The sequence below is a fragment of the Bos indicus x Bos taurus genome, chromosome 20, assembly GCF_003369695.1.
Source record: "Bos indicus x Bos taurus breed Angus x Brahman F1 hybrid chromosome 20, Bos_hybrid_MaternalHap_v2.0, whole genome shotgun sequence".
Lineage (NCBI taxonomy): Eukaryota > Metazoa > Chordata > Mammalia > Artiodactyla > Bovidae > Bos > Bos indicus x Bos taurus.
Genome location: NC_040095.1, coordinates 25,411,745 through 25,436,990, shown reverse-complemented (window position 1 = coordinate 25,436,990; position 25,246 = coordinate 25,411,745). Strand labels below are relative to the sequence as shown.

Below are 25,246 nucleotides of genomic sequence, written 5' to 3'. Positions count from 1 at the left end.
AATTTCTCTGAACTCCTAAAATAATGATGAAGCCAGCCTGTTAGATTTGGTGGCAGACTTTACTAAAGTTATGAAATCTGCTCTTCACCACCAGTTGAATTTTGGGTACATCTATTTGTGCAGTGTGCTAGACAAAACCGTGATTCTTAAAGCCAGAATCAGACTATGCCCAGCATCCTCTTAAAAATCAAGCCAGCACAGAAGGCAGGATCACACAACATTGGTGCAATCATTCAGGAGTTTCTATATATTCATTGACTGTACTTCTAAACCCAAAGCATTAAAAAATACACACGATTCCATGGAATTCTGTCCTAGATGATGCAAAATCATATCAATGCAAAAATGTAATCCAAAGCCTGTGGTGGTGTGGTCGTCCTCATAGAAATCCATTGGGAAGAACTAAATGCAAATGCCACCTCCTAGGCAACTTGTTGTTCAGGGATGCATGGGCAGCCTTTTAAAAAAATCAATTCAAAAAGGCTCTCTTCTCGTGGACATCACCCCAAAAGGACCAAGACAAGGCATCAGGCAGTCAGCCAAAGTAAACCTCTGCACTGCAAGCATCTCTCCCAAGGAAGAACAACAGTAACTTGGACTTCCACCTGCTTCCTTTAGAGACCCCACAGAATCACCCATGCACCATAATTAACATCAGTGGAAACTCAAGAGTGCCAAAATCAAAGACTCAAAGTATAGTCACTCCATCAGCATCTAAGTTCTACTCATAGAATCTCTGCCCCTAGACATGTGCACTAAACCATAGCAGCTGCACCCACGCAAGCTAAAGGGTCCTGATTAGAAGCGGGGTCAACAAGAGAAAAGTGGGAAGAATGTGTTAAAGCTCAACAGTTAGCCATGTGGCATGTCCTCTAACTCTGCGAAATCATAACAGTCAATGGATTGCTGCTGTATTCTTTAAACCTGGAGAAGCTCTTAGTTAACTGAGGTTTCGTGCAGCCCCAGAGGTGAAGAGGGAAAGCCACCAATGGTGACAGACAGCCTGTCTACCTGTGTACTTAGACAAAATTTAACTATGCATCATTAATTGGTAAGCCTTGAGCCCCACTCACACACATGAATAGAATGCTATCAGCAGCTGCTGCTGCTGCTGCTAAATCACTTCAGTCGTGTCCGACTCTGTGCGACCCCACAGACGGAAGCCCACCAGGCTCCCCTGTCCCTGGGATTCTCCAGGCAAGAACATTGGAGTGGGTTGCCATTTCCTTCTCCAATGCATGAAAGTGAAAAGTGAAAGTGAAGTCACTCAGTCGTGTCCGACTCTTAGCGACCCCATGGACTGCAGCTTACCAGGCTCCTCCGTCCATGGGATTTTCCAGGCAAGAGTACTGGAGTGGGGTGCCATTGCTATCAGCAGCAGCTTCTCCTAATACCAACGACAAAAATAAATACTGAATGTGAAGTATAGACACAGTCCAAGACAGGCCTCTCTTGAGTTTTGAATTCTTATCATAGACTAAAGATGATTGATGGTGATGGTGCTGCGGGTAATGGACATATTACTGTATGCCACATCACTTTTCCAGTATATGGTTCTGATTTCCTTGATTCTATTCAACCTTCACAAATGTTATTCTTCCTTAAATCCCTACTCTGTTTTCTCATTTCTTCCACTCACCAGTGAGTAGTTTCACTGAGCCATCTGTGTTCTTTTCCTTTCTGTCTGTGTAGCATGTAAGCTTTCATTGTTCAGCTACCTGGGCATTCCTCCTTTCCCCAGATCCTCCCCCGTCACTTCACCCAGATTGTGCTAGTCTATCAAAATGAAAACTACACTATGACACACAGAACAAACTTCTCATGTCAGATGCACACAGCGGCCCTCTGTTGCACAATCTGTACTCGTCCCTCATACAGTAGAGATTCGGCTCACAGATTTGAGATCCAGACTGCAGATCAGAGGGGAGACTGACTTCTGCCCTTCATTTGGACCAAAGAATACTTATCTCCTTATTCCCAGCTTCTTCTCAAGTTGCAGCTAGACCTGGGGAGATGTAAATATGTAAGTAAAACCCAAGACCATACTCACAGGTTATCCTTTTCAAAATGCCAGCACTTCTCAGTTGCCTTATCACAGGCTGATTCAACTCCTTATTCATAAAGGGCCAAGAGCAAGAAAAGGCAGCTCAGTATGCTGGGAGGACCGCATCAGTTACCACCATATACTGATCTTTTTGTTCTGACACATTTATGTGTGGGATTGGGCTGTGGGCAAAGTTTCTATGTCTCTCTTTCTTGCAGTCCCAGGCTATCCTTAATCCGTGGCTCTGCTGAAGCAGCCCTTTCTGAGACAAACATAGCTTAGGAAACTTCACAACTGCTGTTAGTGTTTAATATTTATTGAACACCTACGATTGGACCAGACATTCTACCAATGGATAGCTTGTATCTTACTAAACTTTCTAGGGGAAAAAAAAATCCCACTTTGGCTGAAAGCTAAAAGCTGTCTAGCTACTGTAAGGGCAACAAGAATATACATTCCTAAAATACCTCTAATTGCTTCCCATAACACAATACAATTTTCCACTTCTTCTATTAAAAATTACATTAACATAATATACTCTATGAGCAGGCTCTATGGTTCTTTAAATATTCAACCAAGCCCACTAGTAGCTTGAGCCAAGAAAAAAGCCACGTTAAAACATATTTTTAAAGACTTCTTTCAGAAAATGTGTAATATAATTAGAAATAAGACTCATTTTCAACCTGTACAAAGTTAGTCCTTGCTTTGGTTGCCTGCCTTTCTCTTCCTCAGAACCCAGTGTGAAAGCCTCTGATGAACTCCATCAATAGAGGCCAAGCCTATCCCCTTTCCTGAGATAGTCCTAACAGGAAAACGAGGTATAGAGGAGCCATAACCATACCATTCTTACAGAGCTTGGCAACAGGTAAGTTTCCCCAGGTCCAGGAGCTTTTTGATCCAATCCCCTGTATCTTCTTCAGTAACAAACATACTGGAACCCAGCTTGAAACTCAATCTGCAGGCTGAGAACCCTGAACTCCTTCCTACTAGCCTTCCTTCCCAGAGCTAGACTCTGTGTGTTGGATGAAATCCTGAAAAGTGAGAAATATTTCCAGAATACCTACATTTTTATTGGTGAGGTTCAGCCTACCCAAATGGACTGGTATTGGTGATCCTTTGAATCATTGCTTTTATAAATAGAAGAAAAAAAAAATCTCGATGAATATACACCAAAGCATTAATAATTGTTATCTCTGGGTGGTAAGGAAACACATGATTTCAATTTTCTCCTTTACTATATTTTCCAAATGTTCTTTATTACTTTTGTACTCAGGGAAAGAAAAAATGTTTTATGTTTTGCTAAGTTACCAAGACATACCATTACCCTTCCACTGTGTTTCTGCTTCAGTAAATTCTCTCCTCTTTTTTCCAAATCCAGCCTGGTGAAAAAGAACTTTTCTCCACATAGAAGGCCAAAATCTAAAGAACAAATTCTATGATAAAACATTTTTTTAAAAAGGTTTTTAAATCTTTTATAACATAGAAAAGCAAGGTTTTGAAACCATATCCTTTAAAACATGGAAAAGGGAAGATAAATGATTTATTAATGATATAAGAAATCAAGATTTTCATGGTACCATGAAAATTGTTTTAATTTAAGTTAAAAATCACAAAATAAAAAATTAATATAATGTTAAAACTGAATTGCAAAATGACTCAAAGCCACAAATAGAAAGAAGCAGGACATAAGGAATTATGTCATAGACAAAAATCAAATGACCAGCTTTGGAAATTTACTCTTCCCCTTCCTCCTTCAACTCCACATAGTGCTTTACCAGCAAGACTTTTGGGTCTTTCTGGGAAACTGCTTTCTTTTATAAAATCTTATAGTTTTTCACTCTACCTGGGAAATGTGTTTTATTCCTGCTGCTGCTGCTGCTAAGTCACTTCAGTCGTGTCCAACTCTGTGCGACCCCATAGACGGAAGCCCACCAGGCTCCCCCATCCCTGGGATTCTCCAGGCAAGAACACTGGAGTGGGTTGCCATTTCCTTCTCCAATGCATGAAAGTGAAAAGTGAAAATGAAGTCGCTCAGTCGTGTCCGACTCCTAGCGACCCCATGGACTGCAGCCTACCAGGCTCCTCCTCCATCCATGGGATTTTCCAGGCAAGAGTACTGGAGTGGGATGCCATCGCCTTCTCCGTTTTATTCCTAGATCATTTATATTGTGCTGCATGTTATATAGGGCTTCCCAGGAGCTCAGTGATAAAGAATCCTCCTGCCAATGCAGGAAGATGCATTTTTGATCCCTGGGTCCAGGAGATTCCCCTGGAGTAGGAAATAGTAACCCTCTCCAGTATTCTTGCCAAGAAAATTCAATGGACAGAGAAGCCTGCGGGTCTCTAGTCCATGGGGGTCCCAAAGGGTCAGACAAGACTGAGCACGCACGCTCACAGATCATATACTTTCTTCATCTGTATGTACAAGTACCAAAGTTCTCTGTTGTGCATATGTATTTCTTTACTTGAAATGTACAGCTTGCTGTGACTTGTTTCCTCATTACAGAATCTCTTTAAATGACTTTAGCTTGGAGTGGAATTTATTACTTTTGAAAAACAATGAACATGAGCTACCACTTCACACCTACTAAGATGGTTATAAGCAAAAAGTCAGTTAATAATAAGAACTGGCAAAAAATGTGGAGAAAATGGAACACTCATACTTTGCTAATGGAGTATAAAATGCCAGAAACAATTTCCAAAGTAATGTTTGGAAAACAATTTGGTAATATCTCAAAAAGTTTAACATACAGTTATGATCCAGTAATTTCACTTCTTGGTAAATTTATATGTAGTATTCCTAAGTATTAAATATAAATGAAAATGTATAACACACAACAACTTGTATGAGTATGTTCACAGCAGTATTATTCATTATAGCTCAAGACTGGAAACACAAACATTAGTGAGAATATATACATCTTGACATAAATGTCAATTCTCCATTAAGCATTCATCTAATGGTTTTGCTATCAATTATTACTCAGTTGTACTCAATTCTGTTCACAAAATAAATGCTGTTTAGTGTATGAATAAGTATCCTTAGTAGCTGAAGATGGATAACATGAACTGCCATGTTATCATTGCAAGTTTTTATATATCGAGATGCTGCTACCCTTTAAAGTTAGTGCTTAGAAAGTGCAAAGGGGAGCATGTGTTTTCTTGGAATTGATTTGTGAAACTACCACCCATTCTCATTCATTTGTTTGGTTAGTTCATCTCAAAGTGCTTTGTATTCTTGGTTGTAATTGGTCATATCTAAGTAGATCTGCCTGTTTTCAGGGTCAGAAAGGAAGACAGTCTTGTGTTACCCGTAAGAGATTTGTTCATAAAGATGACCTTGGCAATTCAGAGCATTCAAAATTTCTTGAATCCCACAGGCTCCTCTAAAACTAGTCCCAAACAGAAACCTGCTCTTCCTCCATTGCTGTTTATCTCAGGAAATGATACCACCACCCACTCACTTACTGATACCAGAAACCCTCACCACCCTCCATTCAGTCAATCAAAAGAACCTATCAATTCCACCTCTTAATTGTCTCTAAATCGATCCTCTCTTCAACCCAAGTGTCAGGCCCTGATAGAGTTCTGCTACTGGGATGACATCCTAAGACAGCCTTTCACCAGTGCAGTTGTTGCTGTTCAGTTGCTAAGTCGTGTCCAACTGTTTGCAACCCCATGAACTGCAGCACTTCAGACTTCTCTGCATCACTAACTCCCTGAGTTTTCTCAAACTCATGTCCATTGAGTCAGTAATGCCATCCAACCATCTCATCCTCTGTTGCCCCCTTCTCCTCCTGGCCTCAATTTTTCCCAGCATCAGAGTCTTTTCCAATGAGTCAGCTCTTCACATCAGGTGGCCAAAGTACTGGAGCTTCAGCTTCAGCATCAGTTCTTCCAATAAATATTCAGAGTTGCTTTCCTTTAGGATGGACTGGTTTGATCTCCTTGTGTCCAAGGGACTCTCAAGAATCTTCTCCAGTACCACAGTTTGAAAGCATCAATTCTTTGGTGCTCAGCTTTCTTTATGGTCCAACTCTCACATCCATACATGACTACTGGAAAAACCATAGCTTTGACTAGACGGACCTTTGTCAGCAAAGTGATGTCTCTGCTTTTTAAAACACTATCTAGGTTTGACATAGCTATTCTTCCAAAGAGCAAGCATCTTTTAATTTTGTAACTGCAGTTACCATTCACAGTGATTTTGGAGCCCGAGAACATTTTCTTGGGCTGACACTGTTTCCACATTCACCAGTGCTAGTGCCTTTCAAATCTATGTCCACAGTTCAGGCAGGGAGAGCATTTCTAAGTGAAAAATGACTTATGCCACCCCCTACTTATAACATTCCAGTGGATTTCTTCTGGAAAACCAGTGAACCCATGGTTTTTATAAGAGCCTATATAATCTACACCATCAACTTCTCCCATTCCTCAATTTTCACTTTTCCTCTCAAAGCATTTGCTTTGGCCGTTACTAACATCTTTTGGTTCTTCAAATGATTTCTCTCTTGCTGCATGGGCTTTACAAATACTCTTTCAGCATCTCCTCCAAGTACCACCTTCTCCTGACTAATTCTTCCTCAAAAGTAAGATCTCAGCTGCATGTCACTTTGTTAGGGGGGCTTTCCTTGGCCATCCTCATCACAGTTATTATGTGCACTTATTTAATATCTATCTTCTCTGCTATCTCAAAAGTTCAAAGAAAGCTGCAACCAACTAGATTTGCCTTGCTTGCTGCTCTGTCTCTGTCACAGAATCTGAAGATTGACTGGATATTTATTGAAATTATGTTGAAAACTAAGCCACAGAAAGACTTCAGGCTATTTGTGCTAGTGTACTTTGTGTGCCTCAACTGCAAATATCTTTTTCTTTTTTTTTCGGCTGAACTGGGTCTTCGTTATAGTGCACAATCTTATCATTGTGGTGGCTTCTCTTGCTATGGAGCATGGGCTCCAGAAAGAGAGGCTCAGTAGTTATGGCGCATGGGCTTAGTTGCCCTGATACCTTCCAGGATTCGGTATCAAACCATATCCCCTGGATTGGCTAGCAGATTCTTAACCACTGAACCACCAGGGAAGTCCTCAATAGCAGGTTTTATGCATAACAGTAGAAAAACATTATCTGTCAAAGTATGTTAAGTTGTTTAGAATATAGCAGTAATTATGGAGCTGTTTCTTTTGCTCATTACTCCCTGGAATACCTAAAATACAATCCCTTCCTAAATGCTGTGCTATACAGTTTTCCTGGCTCAGCTTTGTCCAATTTTGTGGAGAGATCTTGGAAATGGTGATAATAATATCTGTCTGGAAAGGTAGTTTAGAAAACAGAAATGATATATTTCAAGTTCCTGGCATGTTTAGTTCAGTTCAGTTCCTCAGTCATGTCCAACTCTTTGTGACCCCATGAATCGCAGCACGCCAGGCCTCCCTGTCCATCACCAACTCCCGGAGTTCACTCAGACTCACATCCATCGAGTCAGTGATGCCATCCAGCCATCTCATCCTCTGTCGTCCCCTTCTCCTCCTGCCCCCAATCCCTCCCAGCATCAGAGTCTTTTCCAATGAGTCAACTCTTCGCATGAGGTGGCCAAAGTACTGGAGTTTTACCTTTAGCATCATTCCCTCCAAAGAAATCCCAGGGCTGATCTCCTTCAGAATGGACTGATTGGATCTCCTTTCAGTCCAAGGGACTCTCAAGAGTCTTCTCCAACACCACAGTTCAAAAGCATCAATTCTTCATCCCTCAGCCTTCTTCACAGTCCAACTCTCACATCCATACATGACCACTGGAAAAACCAGAGCCTTGACTACACAGATCTTTGTTGGCAAAGTAATGTCTCTGCTTTTGAATATGCTATCTAGGTTGGTCATAACTTTTCTTCCAAGAAGTAAGCGTCTTTTAATTTCATGGCTGCAGTCACCATCTGCAGTGATTTTGGAGCCCAGAAAAATAAAATCTGACACTGTTTCCACTGTTTCCCCATCTATTTGCCATGAAGTGATGGGACCAGATGCCATGATCTTCGTTTTCTGAATGTTGAGTTTTAAGCCAACTTTTTCACTCTCCTCTTTCACCTTCATCAACAGGCTTTTTAGTTCCTCTTCACTTTCTTCCATGTAATAGATACTATTAGATATCTATTACTAATAGATACTTCACTTTCTGGCATGTAATAGATACTAATACATGGTGGAGGTGGTGGTTCAGTCACTAAGTTGTGTCCGATTCTTGTGACCCCATGGACCGTAGCCTGCCAGGCTCCTCTGTCCATTGGATTCTCCAGGCAAGAAATACTGGGAGTAGATTGCCATTTCCTTCTCCAGAGGATCTTCCTGACCCAGGGATCAAACCCAGATTTCCTGCATTGCAGATAGATTCTTTACCAACTTAGCTACAAGGGAAGCCCACTAATACATGGTAGCTATTATTAAAGGAAAAATCATAGATAGATGCATTATCAGTGTGTGGGTGTGTGTTGAACCCTCTCAAAACAGTTGTTTTAATGGTGACATTGGTTCCTTTTGTAAAACACACTAATACAGGAAATTATTCCAGGGAGGATACACTGACTGTAGTATGAATGATTCTTAAAAAGGAAGTAGACACATTGGAGTGTACTGGCAGAATAATCAGACCATCTACCAATTGGATCTTTCAAAATTAGGCATCTCAATCTGGGGTCCATGGAACCCTACAAGGTTCCATGCATGGATTTCAAAATGCTTAGGGCCTCCCTAAAAATGAACGCAAAATTTTGTGTAGGTATGTATGTGTTTGTGTCTATGCACTATTCTGGGGAGATGGTTCATATCTTTCAACAGCTTCTCAGATGGACTGTGATTAAGAAAAAGTTAGGAATCACTGCCTAAAGATTTCTTCAGGAAATCTGGTACTCTGGCAAAGATGAAAATGTTGACAGTGTGATGGTTGTGTCATCTGGCTGGCCAAATCAATGTTTTCTATTAAAGCAAAGAAGTCTTGGGGCCAAAATGATCTCAACTGAATAATTCTTCTACACTATGTTTCCATCTGCCCAGCATGTGAGCCATTAACACATGGTTCCTGTTGATGATTTTCATATTCTTATTTGCAGGGAAATCACATTAGGACTAGTTCAGAAGAATCATTTAACTAATGTATTGGAAAACCAAATAAATGAGCCTCTTATATATACTAACAATTTTATATTGCTAAAAGAATGACTATTTATGGGAGATTAAGCATACACTGACCAAAACTGCCTCTAAGTCATTCATCTACTAGTCTTCATAATATACATATTCCTATTCTAGTCCAAAAAAATAGCAAGGCTCACCACGTGTTGAAATAATTTATTTCAACACCTAATGCATCATCTGTTCTGTATTTCCACGTGTTGTGTCATCACCATTTGACCTCAACCCATTGTTAAATATTTAATAGTACTGTTGGATAAACAATACAAAGTAGTTTACTTTTGAATGTAGCATTTACATGAGAAAATAAGCCAATATATGCTGCAAAAGGTACAATTTTGGGTTACAGTGCTAATCCTTCTGGTGGATGGAAAATGAGATATAAGAGGAAAGGAAACCACAGGGAGGATGAATGAATTGGGAAAAGCAAAAACAAATGAAAAGATGATGTAGCTCTCCAATACAGCAGAAAGTAACTGTCACCCAAATGTTGGCACAATGGGAACTGCATGTTTCCACCACTCAAAATTCAAGCACTATGATGGATTGATTTGTTTTGTTTTGTTTTGGCTACACAGCATGTGGGATCCCAGTTTCCCAACCAGAAATTGAACCTGTGCCTCCTGCATTGGAACCATGGAGTCTTAACCACTGAACCACCAGGAAAGTCCCAATGATGGATTGTTTTGAGTAGGAACCTATTCATATGAAAAGTATGAAATATTCAATAGAACACTCACCAATAAAAGATCATTTTTAATATTCAGTGGGTATAAATCTCACAGTGACAAAAATTATTCATTTAAAGGAGTGACTGTGGTTTAAAATGAACACCCAAAAAATGAGTGCAAGAGGTTTTGATGAATTAGTACACCACTCCTGGAAAGTGTGTTCAATACATTCTTTTTAACTGACCATAGGTAATCAGCCTTAAAAAGTATTGAAGACATGTATAAGCCTGCACCAGGAATTCTTTATAACTCATCAAGATCCTTTGAGGTGAAGAGATGGAAACTGTATTTATTATTCTATTTCTGCATGGTTTTTCAATAACTGTTAAAATACAAAATGGATCTACAAACCATCAGTTCAGTTCAGTTCAGTTCAGTCGCTCATTCGTGTCCGACTCTTTGCAACCCCATGAATCGCAGCAAGTCAGGCCTCCCTGTCCATCAGCAACTCCTGGAGTTCACTCAGACTCACGTCCATTGAGTCAGTGATGCCATCCAGCCATCCATAGTTGAGAACAATTAAAACTTAAGTAAATGGAAAAGATATACCATGTTCATGGTTTTGAAGACTCTTTTCTTTCTTTTAGTTCTACCTCTGTTTATTGCTACCAACCCATCTTCCTCCACCTCCATCGTGTGTGTGCTCTGTCATGTAACCCGATGGACTGCAGCCCTCCAGGCTCTTCTGTTCAAGGAGTTTTCCAGGCAAGATTACTGGAGTGGGTTGCCATTCCCATCTCCTGAAGACTTTTTTCAATTTTGCTTTTATGTTAAAGGATCAGTCAATCATGGACAGCCCTTTCTTTTTGATACTACTTGTTTCTAATATTTGATTCCTTATAATCCCCTTCAATTTCAGAAATATTTTGTGTTTCTTTAAATTATCTATATGTGGCACATAGTTACTTTAATATTTCAATTCTCCCTAAACTGATCTATCCCAATCATAATCCCATCAAACATTTTGTGTGTACATATAGAATTGAACAAATGTATTCTAAAATTTATATGAAAACACAACTACAATATTCAATTGTATATAATGTACTTGCAATCTTGAAAAAGAAAGAAGTTGAAGGAATTACATTACCTGACTTCCTCATAGTAGTCAAGATTCTGAGACCAACATAGGATCAACAAATAGAGGAATAGAACAAAGCAGAAAACCCAAAGACAGATCCAAACTTAGGAGATACAGAGGCAAAGTGCAAAATAGGTTTGGAATGAATTCTTCTTCAAAGAAAGATGATTAATTAAAAGTCTATAAAGGATGTAATAGGGTATATAAAGTCACGTCTAAGTGTCTTGTGAACTTTCAGTTCAGTTCAGTTCAGTCTCTCAGTCATGTCCTACTCCTTGGACTGCAGCACGCCAGGCCTCCCCGTCCATCACCAACTCCCAGAGTCCACTCAAATTCATGTCCATCAAGTCAGCGATGCCATCCAACCATCTCATCCTCTGTCGTCCCCTTCTCCTCCTGCTTTCAATCGTCCCCAGCATCAGGGTCTTTTCAAATGGGTCAGCTCTTTGTATCAGGAGTTTCAGCTTCAACATCAGTCCTTCCAATGAATATTCAGGACTTATTTCCTTTAGGATGGACTGGTTGTGAACTTTAGACCTGTCAAAAACAATATTTCACATTTGGGGCAAAATAGACATCAGAAATGAAACAAGATTCATTTCAAAAAAAACTCAGATAACAACATCAATGATCAGTGATTATATCAACTACTAACTGCAATATTGATTAGCAAAACACTCAGAAAAGAACTAATTAGTAAATGTGCAAACCACTGCTACTCTATGGAAAGCTAAAAGGAGGTAATTAAAACCAAAATACACAGAAGTAACTATAGCAAATCAGCTCACATTCAACCAGTGAATAATCCAAAGGTGGCTCTCACTTTGATTGACACATTGTTTTAGTCACAAAGTCCGGATACAGAACAACAAGTACTGATTTGCTCTCCTCACACTTTCCATTCAGGGGAAATCATAAATAGAATTAGGGTTAAAATGCTAAATGTCACATGCTGATATTTTCAGTCATATACAATATATGAATCATTTGTATTGTCAAAGTGAACTAAAATACATAAACTGTTTAGTTTGTATTAATCCCATATAACATTCCTACCCTAAGGCATAATTTTAATCCTTTACTAAGGTCTGTTTTAAAGACTTAGTTGTGTTAAACTTGAACATGCTTCTATGACTGGCTTACGTGACTATGTGCCACATGGTGTAGGTGACTTGTAGAAACACAAAATATTTCTGAAATTGAAGGAGATTAGTATTCTTGCCTGGAGAATCCCAGGGACAGGGGAGCCTGGTGGGTTGCCGTCTATGGGGTCACACAGAGTCGGACACGACTGAAGGGACTTAGCAGCAGCAGTAGCATAAGGAATAAAATATTAGAAACAAGTATTATCAAAAAGAAAAGGCTGTTATAAAACGCTGACTTTATAACATAAAAGCAACATTGGAAAGAGAAAAATTCAGGTAACAATTGTTTGTTTTTTCAATACCGTATTTTAAAAGTATATATTCTAATGACATTTTTAAAAAGTTAACTGATGGTTTGGACATCTTGAATAAACATTGCTTTTATGTACTCACATTTCTTAACTTTTTAGTTCTGCAACAATTCAGCCAATACAGAACTATTACCACTACCCCCAATCCTCATCTAGCCTATGATGTTACACAACACCAAAGACTATGACGCATTAAGTAACCAGTTTTGTACCCAGAAGAATAAAATCTGATTTTAATATCACTTCAGTCTATTTCTCAAGTGCTTAAATTCTCCTGTTTAATCAAGATTGATTATTTGCATCTGAAATCTTAATCTCATTTGGGAAAATACCTAACTTCAAAAAAGTGCGACGTTTAATTTTAAGGCAAAGAGCAAAAGCTACTCCATGACTTCCAAATTTTCCCTATGTAACCTCACATACCCCTTCCATATTCCCTTTTTAGGGACTAAAATTTAACCAGGTCAGTTCTGGTTCAAACAACCATTTCATAGGATTTAAAATAGGTATCTTAGGAGCTAGATTGAATTATTTGCTAAACTCGAATATTTTAAATTTATAAACTTCAGAAGGAAGATAGCTTTTGAAGCTGACAAAAAACAATCGGAGAACAGCAGTCTTTTTGTGCACTGCCCAGAAAGTCAGTTACAAAGTGGTCCTATTGTATTTCTCATAATTTACATTTACTTTTTTGGCAGAGCAGAAAGGGAAAAAAATAAGAAGTCAAACTTGGAAGCATACAACACAAATGAAAGAAGGCACTTTTATTTTAAAATGTCCCCTTGACATTTAGACATCTACAAACCCAAAATGTAACATTTATAGGAGATAAAACAGTAAAAGAAATAGCTGTTTTTCTGTGATGTCACCAAACAGGTGTGATACCGTTTCATACCCCAGAAATTGGATGACTCTTTTGCTGATGCTCACAGGAGGCCCAGATGAGACCATATTGACCTGTGTCTCATTTTCTACAATTGGCTAGAAAATTACGCCAGGCCAACAAGAATCTTGATGACTGATCTGTGCCGATTCGGGGCAGACATTCTCCCAAACAGATCAATACTATCCAAGGTGCAGCTGAAAAACAGGATGAGCTTGTATCACTAAACAAACACCAAACTGCTTATTCACAAAGGCAAAGCAACACAGCACTTATGTTTTCCACAGTGTGTTTGCCTATGACCTCAACCCTGACCGGCAGAGCTACCTTCTTTTCGGCAAGAAGTAATCCTGTATTGGGTCTGCCTCTGGTACTCCTCTGGTACGCTTGGTCACCCCTGTGAGTGGTGGCATTTTTTACAATAAAAGCAACTGTGTCTGCTTTGGCCTAGACAATCACATGATGCCAAAGCAACTAGTCAATGTGGTGAGTTTAGTCAAATGACCAGTCTGAGCACTTGGCACTACATAGACAAAGAATAAAATAGGGGACTTCCCTGGTGGCCCAGTGGTTAAGGACCTGCCTGCCAGTGCAAGGGACACAGATTTGACCCCTGGCTGGGGAAGATCCCACATGCCATGGGGCAGCTAAGCCCATGTGCCACAACTACTGAGCCTAAGTGCCACACACAGCTACGGAAGTCCACTCACCTAGAGCCTATGCTCTGAAACAACAGAAGCGGCTGCAATGAGCAAACTAGACACTCGAGAAAGCCCGAACACAGCAACGAAGATCCAGCACAGCCAGAAATGAATAAATAATTGTTTTAAAAAAAGAATAAAATAGGGACAGAATTTTTTCTTTTTACCCATCATACTGGAATTGTGTGGTCATACCTTGGATTAAGTTAATTCAGAAAGGTCTTGTGATATGAGTTGTTTCTAAATACACAAACCATCTGAATAAACCAAAAATCCAAATATCTTTAAACCCTCAAAATTACTTTTATTCTAATTTTAATTTAGCCACATAGACTACCCCCAAAAGTCATACTGGGTATGCTCTTTTTATGTCAATATATTCTGGGGGCACATGTATAGTGAATGAATAAGTTAAATTATAATGAGAACATTCAAGTTACATCACTATTTTCACTGCTATATGGTTATAAAATAAGAGGAAATTGTGGTCTTTAAAACGATCTTCCCAAAAGTATTGAGAAAATAAACAATGCATTAAAATATGATCCCACAGACCTCTAGGCAAGATGACTTCACAAGCAGGAGGGAATTTAAATGGTTTGCATGGCCCAAAAGTGAAAAATTTCAGCTTCCAGAGGCTACAGAAGATTCAGGACCAATAAATATACTTAAACAGGAGACAATATAAAATCATGTAATTACATTTGGGTCTTAAAATGTTTAATGGCTATTGGTAGCACTACCATGAGATCCAACTATCTAAGATCATTTATATATTTAAAATATCGAATTTATTTTCCAACCCTAGATACACATTTGATAAACTTTGATAAAACAGAAGTTGTATCTCTTGCTGCTATTAAAAGACAAATCTATACCCATACCCCTCCCTGATTAAAAAAAAATAGTTGAGCAAAAATAATTGTTAGGTTTCCCCTTTCTTTCAACCAAGTTTTCCCTGGGAAAGGGGACTCTAAAGGGAGAAAACAAACTTTCCCTACAGCACATTACTATATAAGCACTATATCCATCTGCCTGAATAAAGAAGAAATAAATTCAACTTTGGAACTCTGCCATGGAGTGTCGGCTCCTGCAAAGGGGACAGTTTGCTATTAATTGTTAATGTCGTCTGCCATTAGAGGGCACTAAACAACTCTACATTAATGCTGCATTGGAGGGAAGAGAGAAAGGAAGACGGGAAAAGAAAGAGGGGAGGGAAAAGCGGGGAGACTAGGAGCAGAGTCGGGGGAGAGGGAGGGAAAGAGAAAAGAGAAGGGGTGGGCGGACAGGAGGCAAGAGAGAAGAGGGAAGAGAGAGAGGAAGAATAAATCTGGAAAGATTAAGAAGGATGTGGAGCCCCCAGAGCCGTCTGAAGTGAGCAAAAGCCAGCGCCCCCACCCCACCCCGCCCGGACCGCCCGCGCCCCTCCTCTCTAGTCCTCGGGACGGTAATTATAAAGCGAAAAGCAGCGGCGAGGTCACCCGTTTTTACCAGCCTGCTGCACCGAATGCGCGCGGTGCAGGTGCGGCGGCCGCGGGCTTTGTGATTCATGCCCACTTTCAAAGGGGGGCTTGGGCCCGTCTGAGAGGCACCCAAACAACTGTCTTCTAATATTAGCACGGCTGTATTTCGGGATCTATTATAGTCTGTCCAGACAGATCCCATTGTAATGGGATCTTTTATTAAAAGATTAGCACTATCTCCTGCAGTTGGTGGAAAAAAATCTGTTATCACTGAGTTATTTGCAGTTGTGGAGAGGGTGGGAGGCGGGTGGTGGAAGTTGGGGGGTGGGAGGGCGAGAGGAGGCGTGGGGGGGGGCCGTCTGGCGGGGAGGGGGGAGGTAGGCGGGTGGGGGGCGAAGAGGGGCGGATTTGAAATCCGTAGAACAAAATCCCAGGGACCTGCGAATGTCCAAGAATTTTGTCTGCATACTTCACTGTCTGTTCTTCGGGCTCTAGAAGCGAAAAGAATAGAAATTTAAAAGGCAGCTTTGGAATAAACAATATAGCATTTTCCGTGAAGTAATCGTTTTATATAAAAGGAAATATCGCCTCCTCTGTTTCATTCAGCGGTGCCAAAAATGTTATAAATGAGAGACCCGCCAACTTTCAGCGAAGAATGCCAGGCACTGTGCTTAATAAACTGAGGCTACAGAAGTTCATTATCGATGTTGCAATCTTTTTTATTCCGCGAACCGAGAGAGAGACTGAGAAGGAGACTGAGAGTGAGAGAGACAGACACAGGACAGAAACTGGGGAGTCTCCGAGCCGCGGAAGGCGGGTAGACCGCCTACGTCGGCGCCCCCGCTCCGGGCTCCGACTCCTCCAGAAGCTGCGAAGTGAAAGGGGAGAAAAGAAAAGGAGGGCGAGACTGTGACGGTGGGGGGAGGCCCGGGCCGAGGTGTTAAACATTTTTGTTCGCTTCTAACTCGTCGAGACGGAGGGCCGCGTCTCCGCCAGGTTCTGCCCCGGGTGGAAGGTGCCGGGGCCCGGGGTTCCCAGCCACAACCCTGGGCTCGGGGGTGGCCGCGGCGCTCGGCACGCGCAGACCCAGACAGACAACGTCGCGGGGTCCCGCAGCCAGACTGCGGGGGCCTAACACGGCAGCGACCGGACCTCCGGCGGGGTATTAAGGCAGCTCGGGGCTCTCCGGGCGTTTGCGAAGTCTTCCTGGAGCTGAGGAGCGGCGTTGCGAAGACCAACTCCCGCCCCGCCGCCCCGCTCCGCTCCGCCCTGCCCGCCGCCGCCTCCAGCGCCCTCACCGCGCCAGACACACACACACTCACACACTCACACACACTCACACACACACACACACACACACACACACACACACACACACACACACGCCACCCCGGGCGCGCCGGCGCTGCCAGCGAGCGGCGGCGTGCAGGACTTGAAGTGGGTGTTCTTCCCCACTCCCCACCCCCGAAGCGTCCCCCCCACCCCCCCGCGCCCGGGTCTCCTGCCCCCTCCCTCTCGCTCCTACGCAAATAAGAACTCGGCGATTCCCCTCCTGCCGCTTTGATTTCGGGCACCTCCACCAGATAATTGGGAAGGGTTTCAGAAGGTGGGAAATGTCACCTGATTCACACTGAACTTTTAAAAGCTCCCCACCCCCAAGGAACCGCGCACACCCTCTCTCGCGGCCGCCCTCCCACTGCCCCACACACTGGGAGACCGCCCACCGCAAACCGTGGAGACCCCCGTCTAGATTTAAAGCGCGGCTGCGCCTGGCTTCTGACGTCCATTGAATCGCGAGGGCGGCCGGCGGCAAGTGCTGGGCTACGCCGGGATAGCTGCGCCCTCCGCCGCTCGCCTCTGCGACGCGCACCGCTTGCCAGAGCCACCCGCCGCCGCGCCCGCTCCCCGCGCCACCGCGCCCGCTCCCCGCGCCGCCGCGCTCCTCACCCCGCGCCTGCCCTCAGGATGGCCCGTCCTAGGCACCAGCCCGGCGGGCTTTGCCTCCTGCTGCTGCTTCTCTGCCAGTTCATGGAGGACCGCAGCGCCCAGGGTAAGCGAGGCGGGATGCGCAGGGAGGCTCGGCGGAGGGCAGGGGTTTGTAGTTTTCGGGCGTCTCCACCGGGTCTGTTCTGAGCAACTCTGCTTTCGGAAGATGTTGGACCAACTTAGCGAATCCGGGATGGAGAGGAGTGGGAGAATTGAAGGCAGTGACACTTTAGGACTGGGAACCGAGTTTGGAGCGCGGTTATCCTTTAAAAGGAAAGGGAGTGAGCTGGAGTCTCTCTCAGTAGTTAGGGTTAGATGCTCCAAGTTCTGGACCTAATGAGTTTAGATGTTATCTCCCCTGTTTGGCTCTGAAGAAGGGGATAAGCATCGGTAGCCTGAAGATTGCAATCCACTCATTTGCAATCTAACCTCTCTCCCTCCTGCATCTTTTGGATACTTTAAAAAATGACTGAGTGGGGAGGGGGGAATACTGAAATTTCCTCGGTGACTGCGGGACGTGGTTTCAGAAACTTTGCCCAAACTTGGAAATGAGGGTGCCGAAAATTTTAGAGGGAAGTAGCTTTCTGCCTAGTGGATGCTTCTTCTAACCCCCTCCCCCCAACCCCGCAAAAAAAAAAAAAAAATTACCCCGGACTGTTCTGAAAAGTTTACAGTTTTTTTCCCTTTTGCCTCATTCCTGATTGTTAACTTTCTGTAGAACAGTGAGGAACCCACAATTGATTTAAATTCTGAGATGCAATAAGAGCAAATTTCTAAAGTTTTTTTTTTTTTAATTAGATTTATCTCCATTAGTCTTTGGGCAGAATTTTTTAAAATAATAATAGCAGCTTGCGGTCCAATTATTGTTAAAGTTATATGGATGATTCATAAGACGTCTTCCTGACCAAAATCTGAACATTAAAAAGGAAGAAGGTGGGGGGCGGGGGGCTACTTGCAAAGATAATCTCGGTGGGTATGATACAGGGATGTGTGTGTGTGTATGTGTGTATATATATATATATATGTATATATAACCATGAAACGATAGTAAGTCCCCCTCCCACCTTGTTTCCCCCCCGCCCCCAACCCCAATACTTTTCTTGAGGCAGACTTGGAACTTTCCTGACTTTAGCGTTATTTTATGCGTGTTGTATACGGCCCCCTGGGCACAGCTCCTAGCCGCCTGCGACGCACTACTGCTCTGAGTTGCCCACCTTTCGGAGCGAGGCGCTGCCTGACTGCCCGGGACGTGGGCGCCGTGGAAAGTAGCCCTCGGAGATTTCGAAAGATCGCGGTGGCCGCGGGCGTCCTTTGGGTCTGGCGGATTGCAAAACGGCCCGTCGGGCGGGCTGCGCCTCGAGGCCGAGAGGGGCAGCGCCGGGCAGGGCCCGGTTGCTTTTTTGCTTTCATTTTTCAGAAGTGCCTTTTGCGTGATCTGTTGCTGTATGTGTGTGTGTGAGTGTGTGTGTGTGTGTGTCTGTCTGTCTGTCTGTCTGGGTCTCTCTCTTTCTCTCTCTTTTCTTTCTCTCTCTCTTAAGTTCTACTTTTTTAACCCCTGTCACAAATAATCCCCGTACCGCCTACATGAAACCGACATGTAAAAACATCCGTCGCATCCTGTTTTTGTCAGGTTCTTTAATCTGCCCTTCGAGTCGCTGCAGGTTATGAAATGGGACGAATAAAAGTAAACAGTCTAGTAAAAGTCAATGCAAGCTGCACGTGTTGTGTCTGGGTCACTGGTAACTGACATTGATATGGCTGGAGCGCTCGGGCTTCTCGCTCTCGCCCTCCCTCCCCATCGCCCACCTCCCACCTCTTCAATCTGGTCCCCCCCTCCACCCCTCGCCTTTCTCCACCCCTTCACTCCCTCTGATTTATTTTCTGCTTTTTCTCTGCCGTCTCTCCTCCACGCTCACTCCCTCCCCATCCCCGCCGGGTCTCCTTCCCCTGCCGGTTCACTGCCTCCCTCCCCCTACCCAGCCGGCGCCGCCGGCTCACTTGCCCACCTCCCCACCCCTGTCTCCCCGCAGCTGGGAATTGCTGGCTCCGCCAAGCAAAGAACGGCCGCTGTCAGGTCCTGTACAAGACAGAACTGAGCAAGGAGGAGTGTTGCAGCACTGGCCGCCTGAGCACCTCGTGGACCGAGGAGGACGTAAATGACAACACGCTGTTCAAGTGGATGATTTTCAACGGGGGCGCCCCCAACTGCATCCCTTGTAAAGGTAGGGCTCTTCCTCCCCAGTCTGCAGGCCCTCAGTAGAGGGCGTCTTACCCTCAGCTTCCCCAGTGCCCAGCCGGGGTTTGGGACTGGAGGAGCTTTGTTCGTGGGTTCCCCCTAACCACCCCCAGCCCTGGTAAGCCATTCGGGCTGAATCTCCTGTCACACACTACAGGCAAAACAAGGGTCGCCAGAGGTTCTCGGACTTCTTAGCCAAATGTGGCGGTGAAGCCAGCCAACCCTTGCTCTTTGAGGGAGATTTGGATAGGGAATGCAGCCCACTGTCCCCCACCCTTCCCTCTTCTCAACTTCCGGGCAACAGCCTAGCCCCTTGGGCTCAGACTCTTGGCTGCAGGATTGCGCAAGGCACCCACAGCCCTCCTGGCTAACCTGCATGGTGCCTGACCCTGGTTTTAATCCCTGCCTCTTTCCAACTCCTAGAAACGTGTGAGAACGTGGACTGTGGCCCCGGAAAAAAATGCCGAATGAACAAGAAGAACAAACCCCGCTGCGTCTGTGCCCCAGATTGTTCTAACATCACCTGGAAAGGCCCGGTGTGTGGGCTGGATGGAAAAACCTACCGCAACGAATGTGCACTCCTCAAGGCCAGATGTAAAGAGCAGCCAGAGCTGCAAGTCCAGTACCAGGGCAAATGTAAAAGTAGGTCCTACCCGACCCCTCCTCCAGCCTTCTGCTTGAGGTAGACCCGCTGCAGGACCCCTGGGATGGGCGTAATAGCCTAATAATAATAATATCAAATAAAGGAACCCTTTCTAACTTTATATTCTAAAGATTCCTTAAGACACTAAAGGTTCAACCTAGAGTCTTAGTTTTCTTTTAAAAACTGCAGAGCTACCCAAGTGCGTTCCTAAAGCTGAATGCTTCTGTTTCATGATTTCCTTGAAACCGTCCAGTGGCTCAGTCCGGAAGAAGGTACCTATTAACGTGTTTAATATTAATGTTTTTCCCTCTTTGTTTCAGAGACCTGTCGGGATGTTTTCTGTCCAGGCAGCTCTACATGCGTGGTGGACCAGACTAATAATGCCTACTGTGTGACTTGTAACAGAATTTGCCCAGAGCCCACCTCCTCTGAACAGTATCTCTGTGGGAATGATGGAGTGACCTACCCCAGTGCCTGTCACCTGAGAAAAGCTACCTGCCTACTGGGCAGATCTATTGGATTGGCCTATGAGGGAAAGTGTATCAGTAGGTATTCTGGATTGAGGAAGGAAAAGAGAAAAAGGCTATAATTGTGATAAAACTGTGAGCTTAACCAATAAATAAACCCCAAACTTCCCAAAACTAGCTTCATCAAAGTCGGTAAACTGTCATGACCACCTTAAGGAAACCATTGTCTTTTTTTTTTTTTTACCATTGTCTTCTGGATACATTGGCATACATATTGAAATGCCAGCAAGACACAGGAAACAATTTTCCTTCGTAGAAATCTAAGAACTCACTCAATTTTACACATTTTTTTAAGTGCTAGACTTGCTGGAAGCGAGAAATAATTACTTAACAGTTCCTAAAATCTGTTATCAGATTCTGATAACTGATAGAATTCTTTCTTTTTTTTTAAAGATCCCACTTGTGGGAAGTAATCAAATACATATTTAATTGAAGGATACTATGAAATCCTGTTTTAAGAAAATACTACAGTATTTTCATGCATTAAGCTAGTATAGAGGAAACTAGGAGTTTTGAGTATGTGTGTGTGTGTTTCAGTTTTATAGAGTGTTTTTGCACAGTATTTCCATGAGCCCCATTAGTGAGTAATAAAATATGTTTTATATGTTTACATTTATTCATTTATTGATAGAAGGCTAGAGAAAGGGGACAAGGTGAGGAGAATGGATTTACTTATCACAGGTGTATTATATCCTAGAAGCAAAGTCCTGTGACGATATCCAGTGCACTGGTGGAAAAAAGTGTTTATGGGACTTCAAGGTTGGCAGAGGCCGGTGTTCACTCTGCGGTGAGCTGTGCCCTGAGAGTAAGTCTGAGGAGCCTGTCTGTGCCAGTGACAATGCCACCTATGCTAGCGAGTGTGCCATGAAGGAAGCGGCCTGCTCCTCGGGCGTGCTGCTGGAAGTGAAGCACTCCGGATCTTGCAACTGTAAGTGTGATTTCTAACCTTGCCGCAGTTTAAGGATTTCCCAGGCAAGTCCTAGGGAATGGAGACTTAGAAAGCACGAAAACGTCCCCCAGATAAGCCCACTTCTGTTTAAGTTAGGTAGCTGCTAAAGTGCACCAGCAATTCAGCAATCCACAAAAAAAATCACCTGAAATGTTTCGGGGCCTTTAGGACTTGTCTGATGATCATCAACAAGATCACCTCTAAAATAGCCCATTCCAATCATCTGCCCGTAATTCCTTTTGTTTTAGTAGTGTGCTTTGCTGTTTGCTTTTATTAACACTTGAATCTGAACTAACTACTTCAAAGGTTTTTTTTTTTTTTTTTTTCTTTTTCAAAGACAGCTTTCTGTTATCACACATAGGCTGCTGCTTTGCGCAGTTGCCCCTACTAACTAAATTAAGGACCCAAAGCAGTTATACCTAGAACACAAGAGCGCTTTTTATCTAATTTCAGGAATCTGCCCGTAAAACCTGAGCCATTGATTCTTCAGAACTTTCTGCAGTTTTTGACTTCATAGATAATGTTTTTAAAAAAAAAAAAAAAAAAAAGTTTTTTTAAAACTTGTTACATAACAGCAGATGCCAAAAACAAAACAGCATCTTACTGCAAGTCACATAAAAATGCAACGCTGTAATATGGCTGTTACAGAGGGCTTTGAAAACATACACTGAGCTGCTTCTGCGCTGTTGTTGTCCGTATTTAAACAGCAGCTCCCCTGTATTCCCCCATCTAGCCATTTCGGAAGACACCGAAGACGAGGAGGAAGATGAAGACCAGGACTACAGCTTTCCTATATCTTCCATTCTAGAGTGGTAAACCCTCCACCAATGTTCAATGTTGACATAGCCTTTAGGCAAAAAAAAAAAAAAAAGGAAAGAAAAAAAGTAAAAGAAAAAAAATACATTGTCCATACTGTAAATAAGTGTATGCCTATTTATTTGGGGGGAAAACTATACATAAAGGACCTTTGTCCTAAAGCTCTCTCCCAGGCCACCTTGTTACTCACTGGACCCGGAGAGGCAGTCATTGTGAGGTCTACTGGATGAGGCCCATAGTTGAGACTTGTAGACATTTATTTATACTGTGTCATGTTTTATAATTTATACATAAAATGTCTGGTTGACTGTACACCTTGTTTTTGAAGAAATTTATTCGTGAAAGGAAGAGCAGTTGTTATTTATTGTGAGGTCTCTTGCTTGTAAAGTAAAAGCTTTTTTTTTTTCCTTGTAAACCATTTAAGTCCATTCCTTACTATTCACTCACTCATCTGTCTCCCTTCATTTACCTGTCGTTAGACTCTTTTCCACTTTAACCAACTTGCATGTCAGTTTCTGTCCTGTTTATTTATTGGATTCTCTGCTGCCTGTTCTGTACATACCTGATCCCTCGGGTTTTGTTTACAAGGAATCTTGACTGACCAAAAGGCATTATAACTCTGACTCAGATAGCAGGTACAGAGGATACATCTTTGAGGAAACTCCTATTTCTGTTCTCTGGTTGTGATGAAGACATCGGTGAGGCAGGTGGTGATAGCAGTGTTGGGTTTCTAATCATGTACTTCTAAGATGTTACAGATCCAAAGAATTGAGTGATATGGGTGTCAGGAGCCTGAAAGAAGGAGAATGCTGTACATTCAACCTTATGTTAGGTGTTTCCTTTAAAGGCTAGTCTGCTGTACCTTTTCAACTAGTTCTTTTCACCCAATGTGTCATGAAAAGTATATCAAAGCTTTATCAGTTCAGGTTTCTTGCTTTTCATAATACTTTTTTCTGATGCAATTTTATATTTTCAAACATGGCAAGTTAAATATAAATTCATTTAAATATATAGTTTTATACTTTTCTACCATGTAAATGTGCAATGTATATAAAAGTTATAATGTGTATTTGTAAATAAATGATGAGTGAAAAAATAAAAAAATTTTAAAAAGCCAATGGTCTCAATTGCTGATGATGTAAAAGAAGCTGTTAGGACTTTTGAGTAAAAATGTATATGAGATATTCGTTGAGAAATACAATTATCACTAAAATTAAGTGACCAGGGTAGTAAGAACTCCAAGGTAAATTACAGATCACCTCAAAAGGAAAAAGGAATCTGAGGTCCATCCACGCCTTTGTAGTAACGATGGCATACTTTCCACTCAGCACTGGAGGAAACTGTAGATGTCCCTCCTTGCAATGTGCTAAGCCTAAAGTTTCCTCTTTAAAAACATCATCTTCTTAGCTATCCTTGTCCCAAGCTCATCTCCAGAACCAGAGGCACCCTTTCTCTTTCCTCATCTAAATAAAGTAGATCTTAAATCTTTAAACAAAGCACATTACAAGGAAAAATAAAAATAGACACACATACAGCAGCACAACCTAGGTCAGAATGTCAACTACAGAAATAAAGGCAGTATAATATTGAAATTCTAGAGACTTTTTGAGGTAAAGATGGAGCAGGGGTGGATTTCCACAATGGTCATGGTTCATGGAGAGTAAATAATGACACTTTCAAGGTAAGAGGACATGTATTAATGTTTTGCAGTTTATTTTAGTCAAGTCACACTACTAGGGCCTCAGATTGGCATGTAGGGCCTCAACTGGTTGTCCCAGTAATACACTGTAATACATAGTGATACATAACTAGATAGTCACAAGTTTCCAACTGCTGTGCTACTTCATTGCCTAAGTACATCAAAAATATCAAGTACAAGATGCAAAGAAGTGAGGATTAGAACCACAGGAGGGGAAGAGCAAAGAACAGTCAATATTACAAACATAGCCGAACAAATATATTCTTTCACAGACTGTGACCCTAGTTCTTTCCAAAAGTTTATTCCTTTTGTGAAAACCCTCTATAATATAAATAATTAGAGAATTATAGGAGACCATTGGCTCTCAACTGTGGTCACCAAATGAGAAATTTGATGAAGGCAGAGGGGCCTCTTAGGTGGGCAGAGTTCATATAATAATTAGGAGCCTGTCAGTGCTGTCAGCCTTAAGCCACCAGTTCCCAGAGAAAGGAGAAGAAGTGCAGAAGACCAATGCTGCCAAAAACCGAGGGAAAGACAAAGATGGGAACTAATGTAGTGTCTGGGAGCTACTGGCTTGCCACTAGGGTTGAACACTCAGGGAAGGAAACAGCAGGCAGGCTGGTTTCACATCCCTTCCTGGAATTGATTTGTTACCTCATCCTGGGACGCTACAGATGCTTTAAAGTTGCCATTGACATCAGAGTGAAAACGTCAAATTTAACAGGCACCAATGTGTGTCTTGGCAAGGGTGAGTGATAAAATCAACAGCTTGCCCTTTAAACAACATCCGGATTATTTATTAAAAATTTTTTTATTTCATAGTTGTCAGCATCAATCATTCATCTCCAACATC

General features: G+C 42.5%; 1 protein-coding gene across 3 annotated transcripts; it reads left to right on the top strand.

Moving 5' to 3' along the window:
- Positions 1–17,059: 17,059 nt before the first annotated feature.
- Positions 17,060–23,812, top strand: FST (follistatin). 3 transcript variants are annotated; one of them, XM_027520200.1, is made up of 6 exons: positions 17,060–17,587; positions 19,554–19,745; positions 20,183–20,401; positions 20,723–20,947; positions 21,630–21,857; positions 22,612–23,812. In XM_027520200.1, exons 1-6 carry the CDS (start codon positions 17,503–17,505, stop codon positions 22,692–22,694), a joined length of 1,032 nt encoding a protein of 343 aa, XP_027376001.1. In that variant the 5' UTR covers positions 17,060–17,502; the 3' UTR covers positions 22,695–23,812. The 3 variants fall into 3 exon arrangements, with proteins under 3 accessions (XP_027376001.1, XP_027376000.1, XP_027376002.1); XM_027520199.1 differs by having other exon boundaries at positions 21,627–21,857; XM_027520201.1 differs by lacking the exon at positions 22,612–23,812 and adding an exon at positions 22,332–22,444 and having other exon boundaries at positions 21,627–21,857.
- Positions 23,813–25,246: the final 1,434 nt, after the last annotated feature.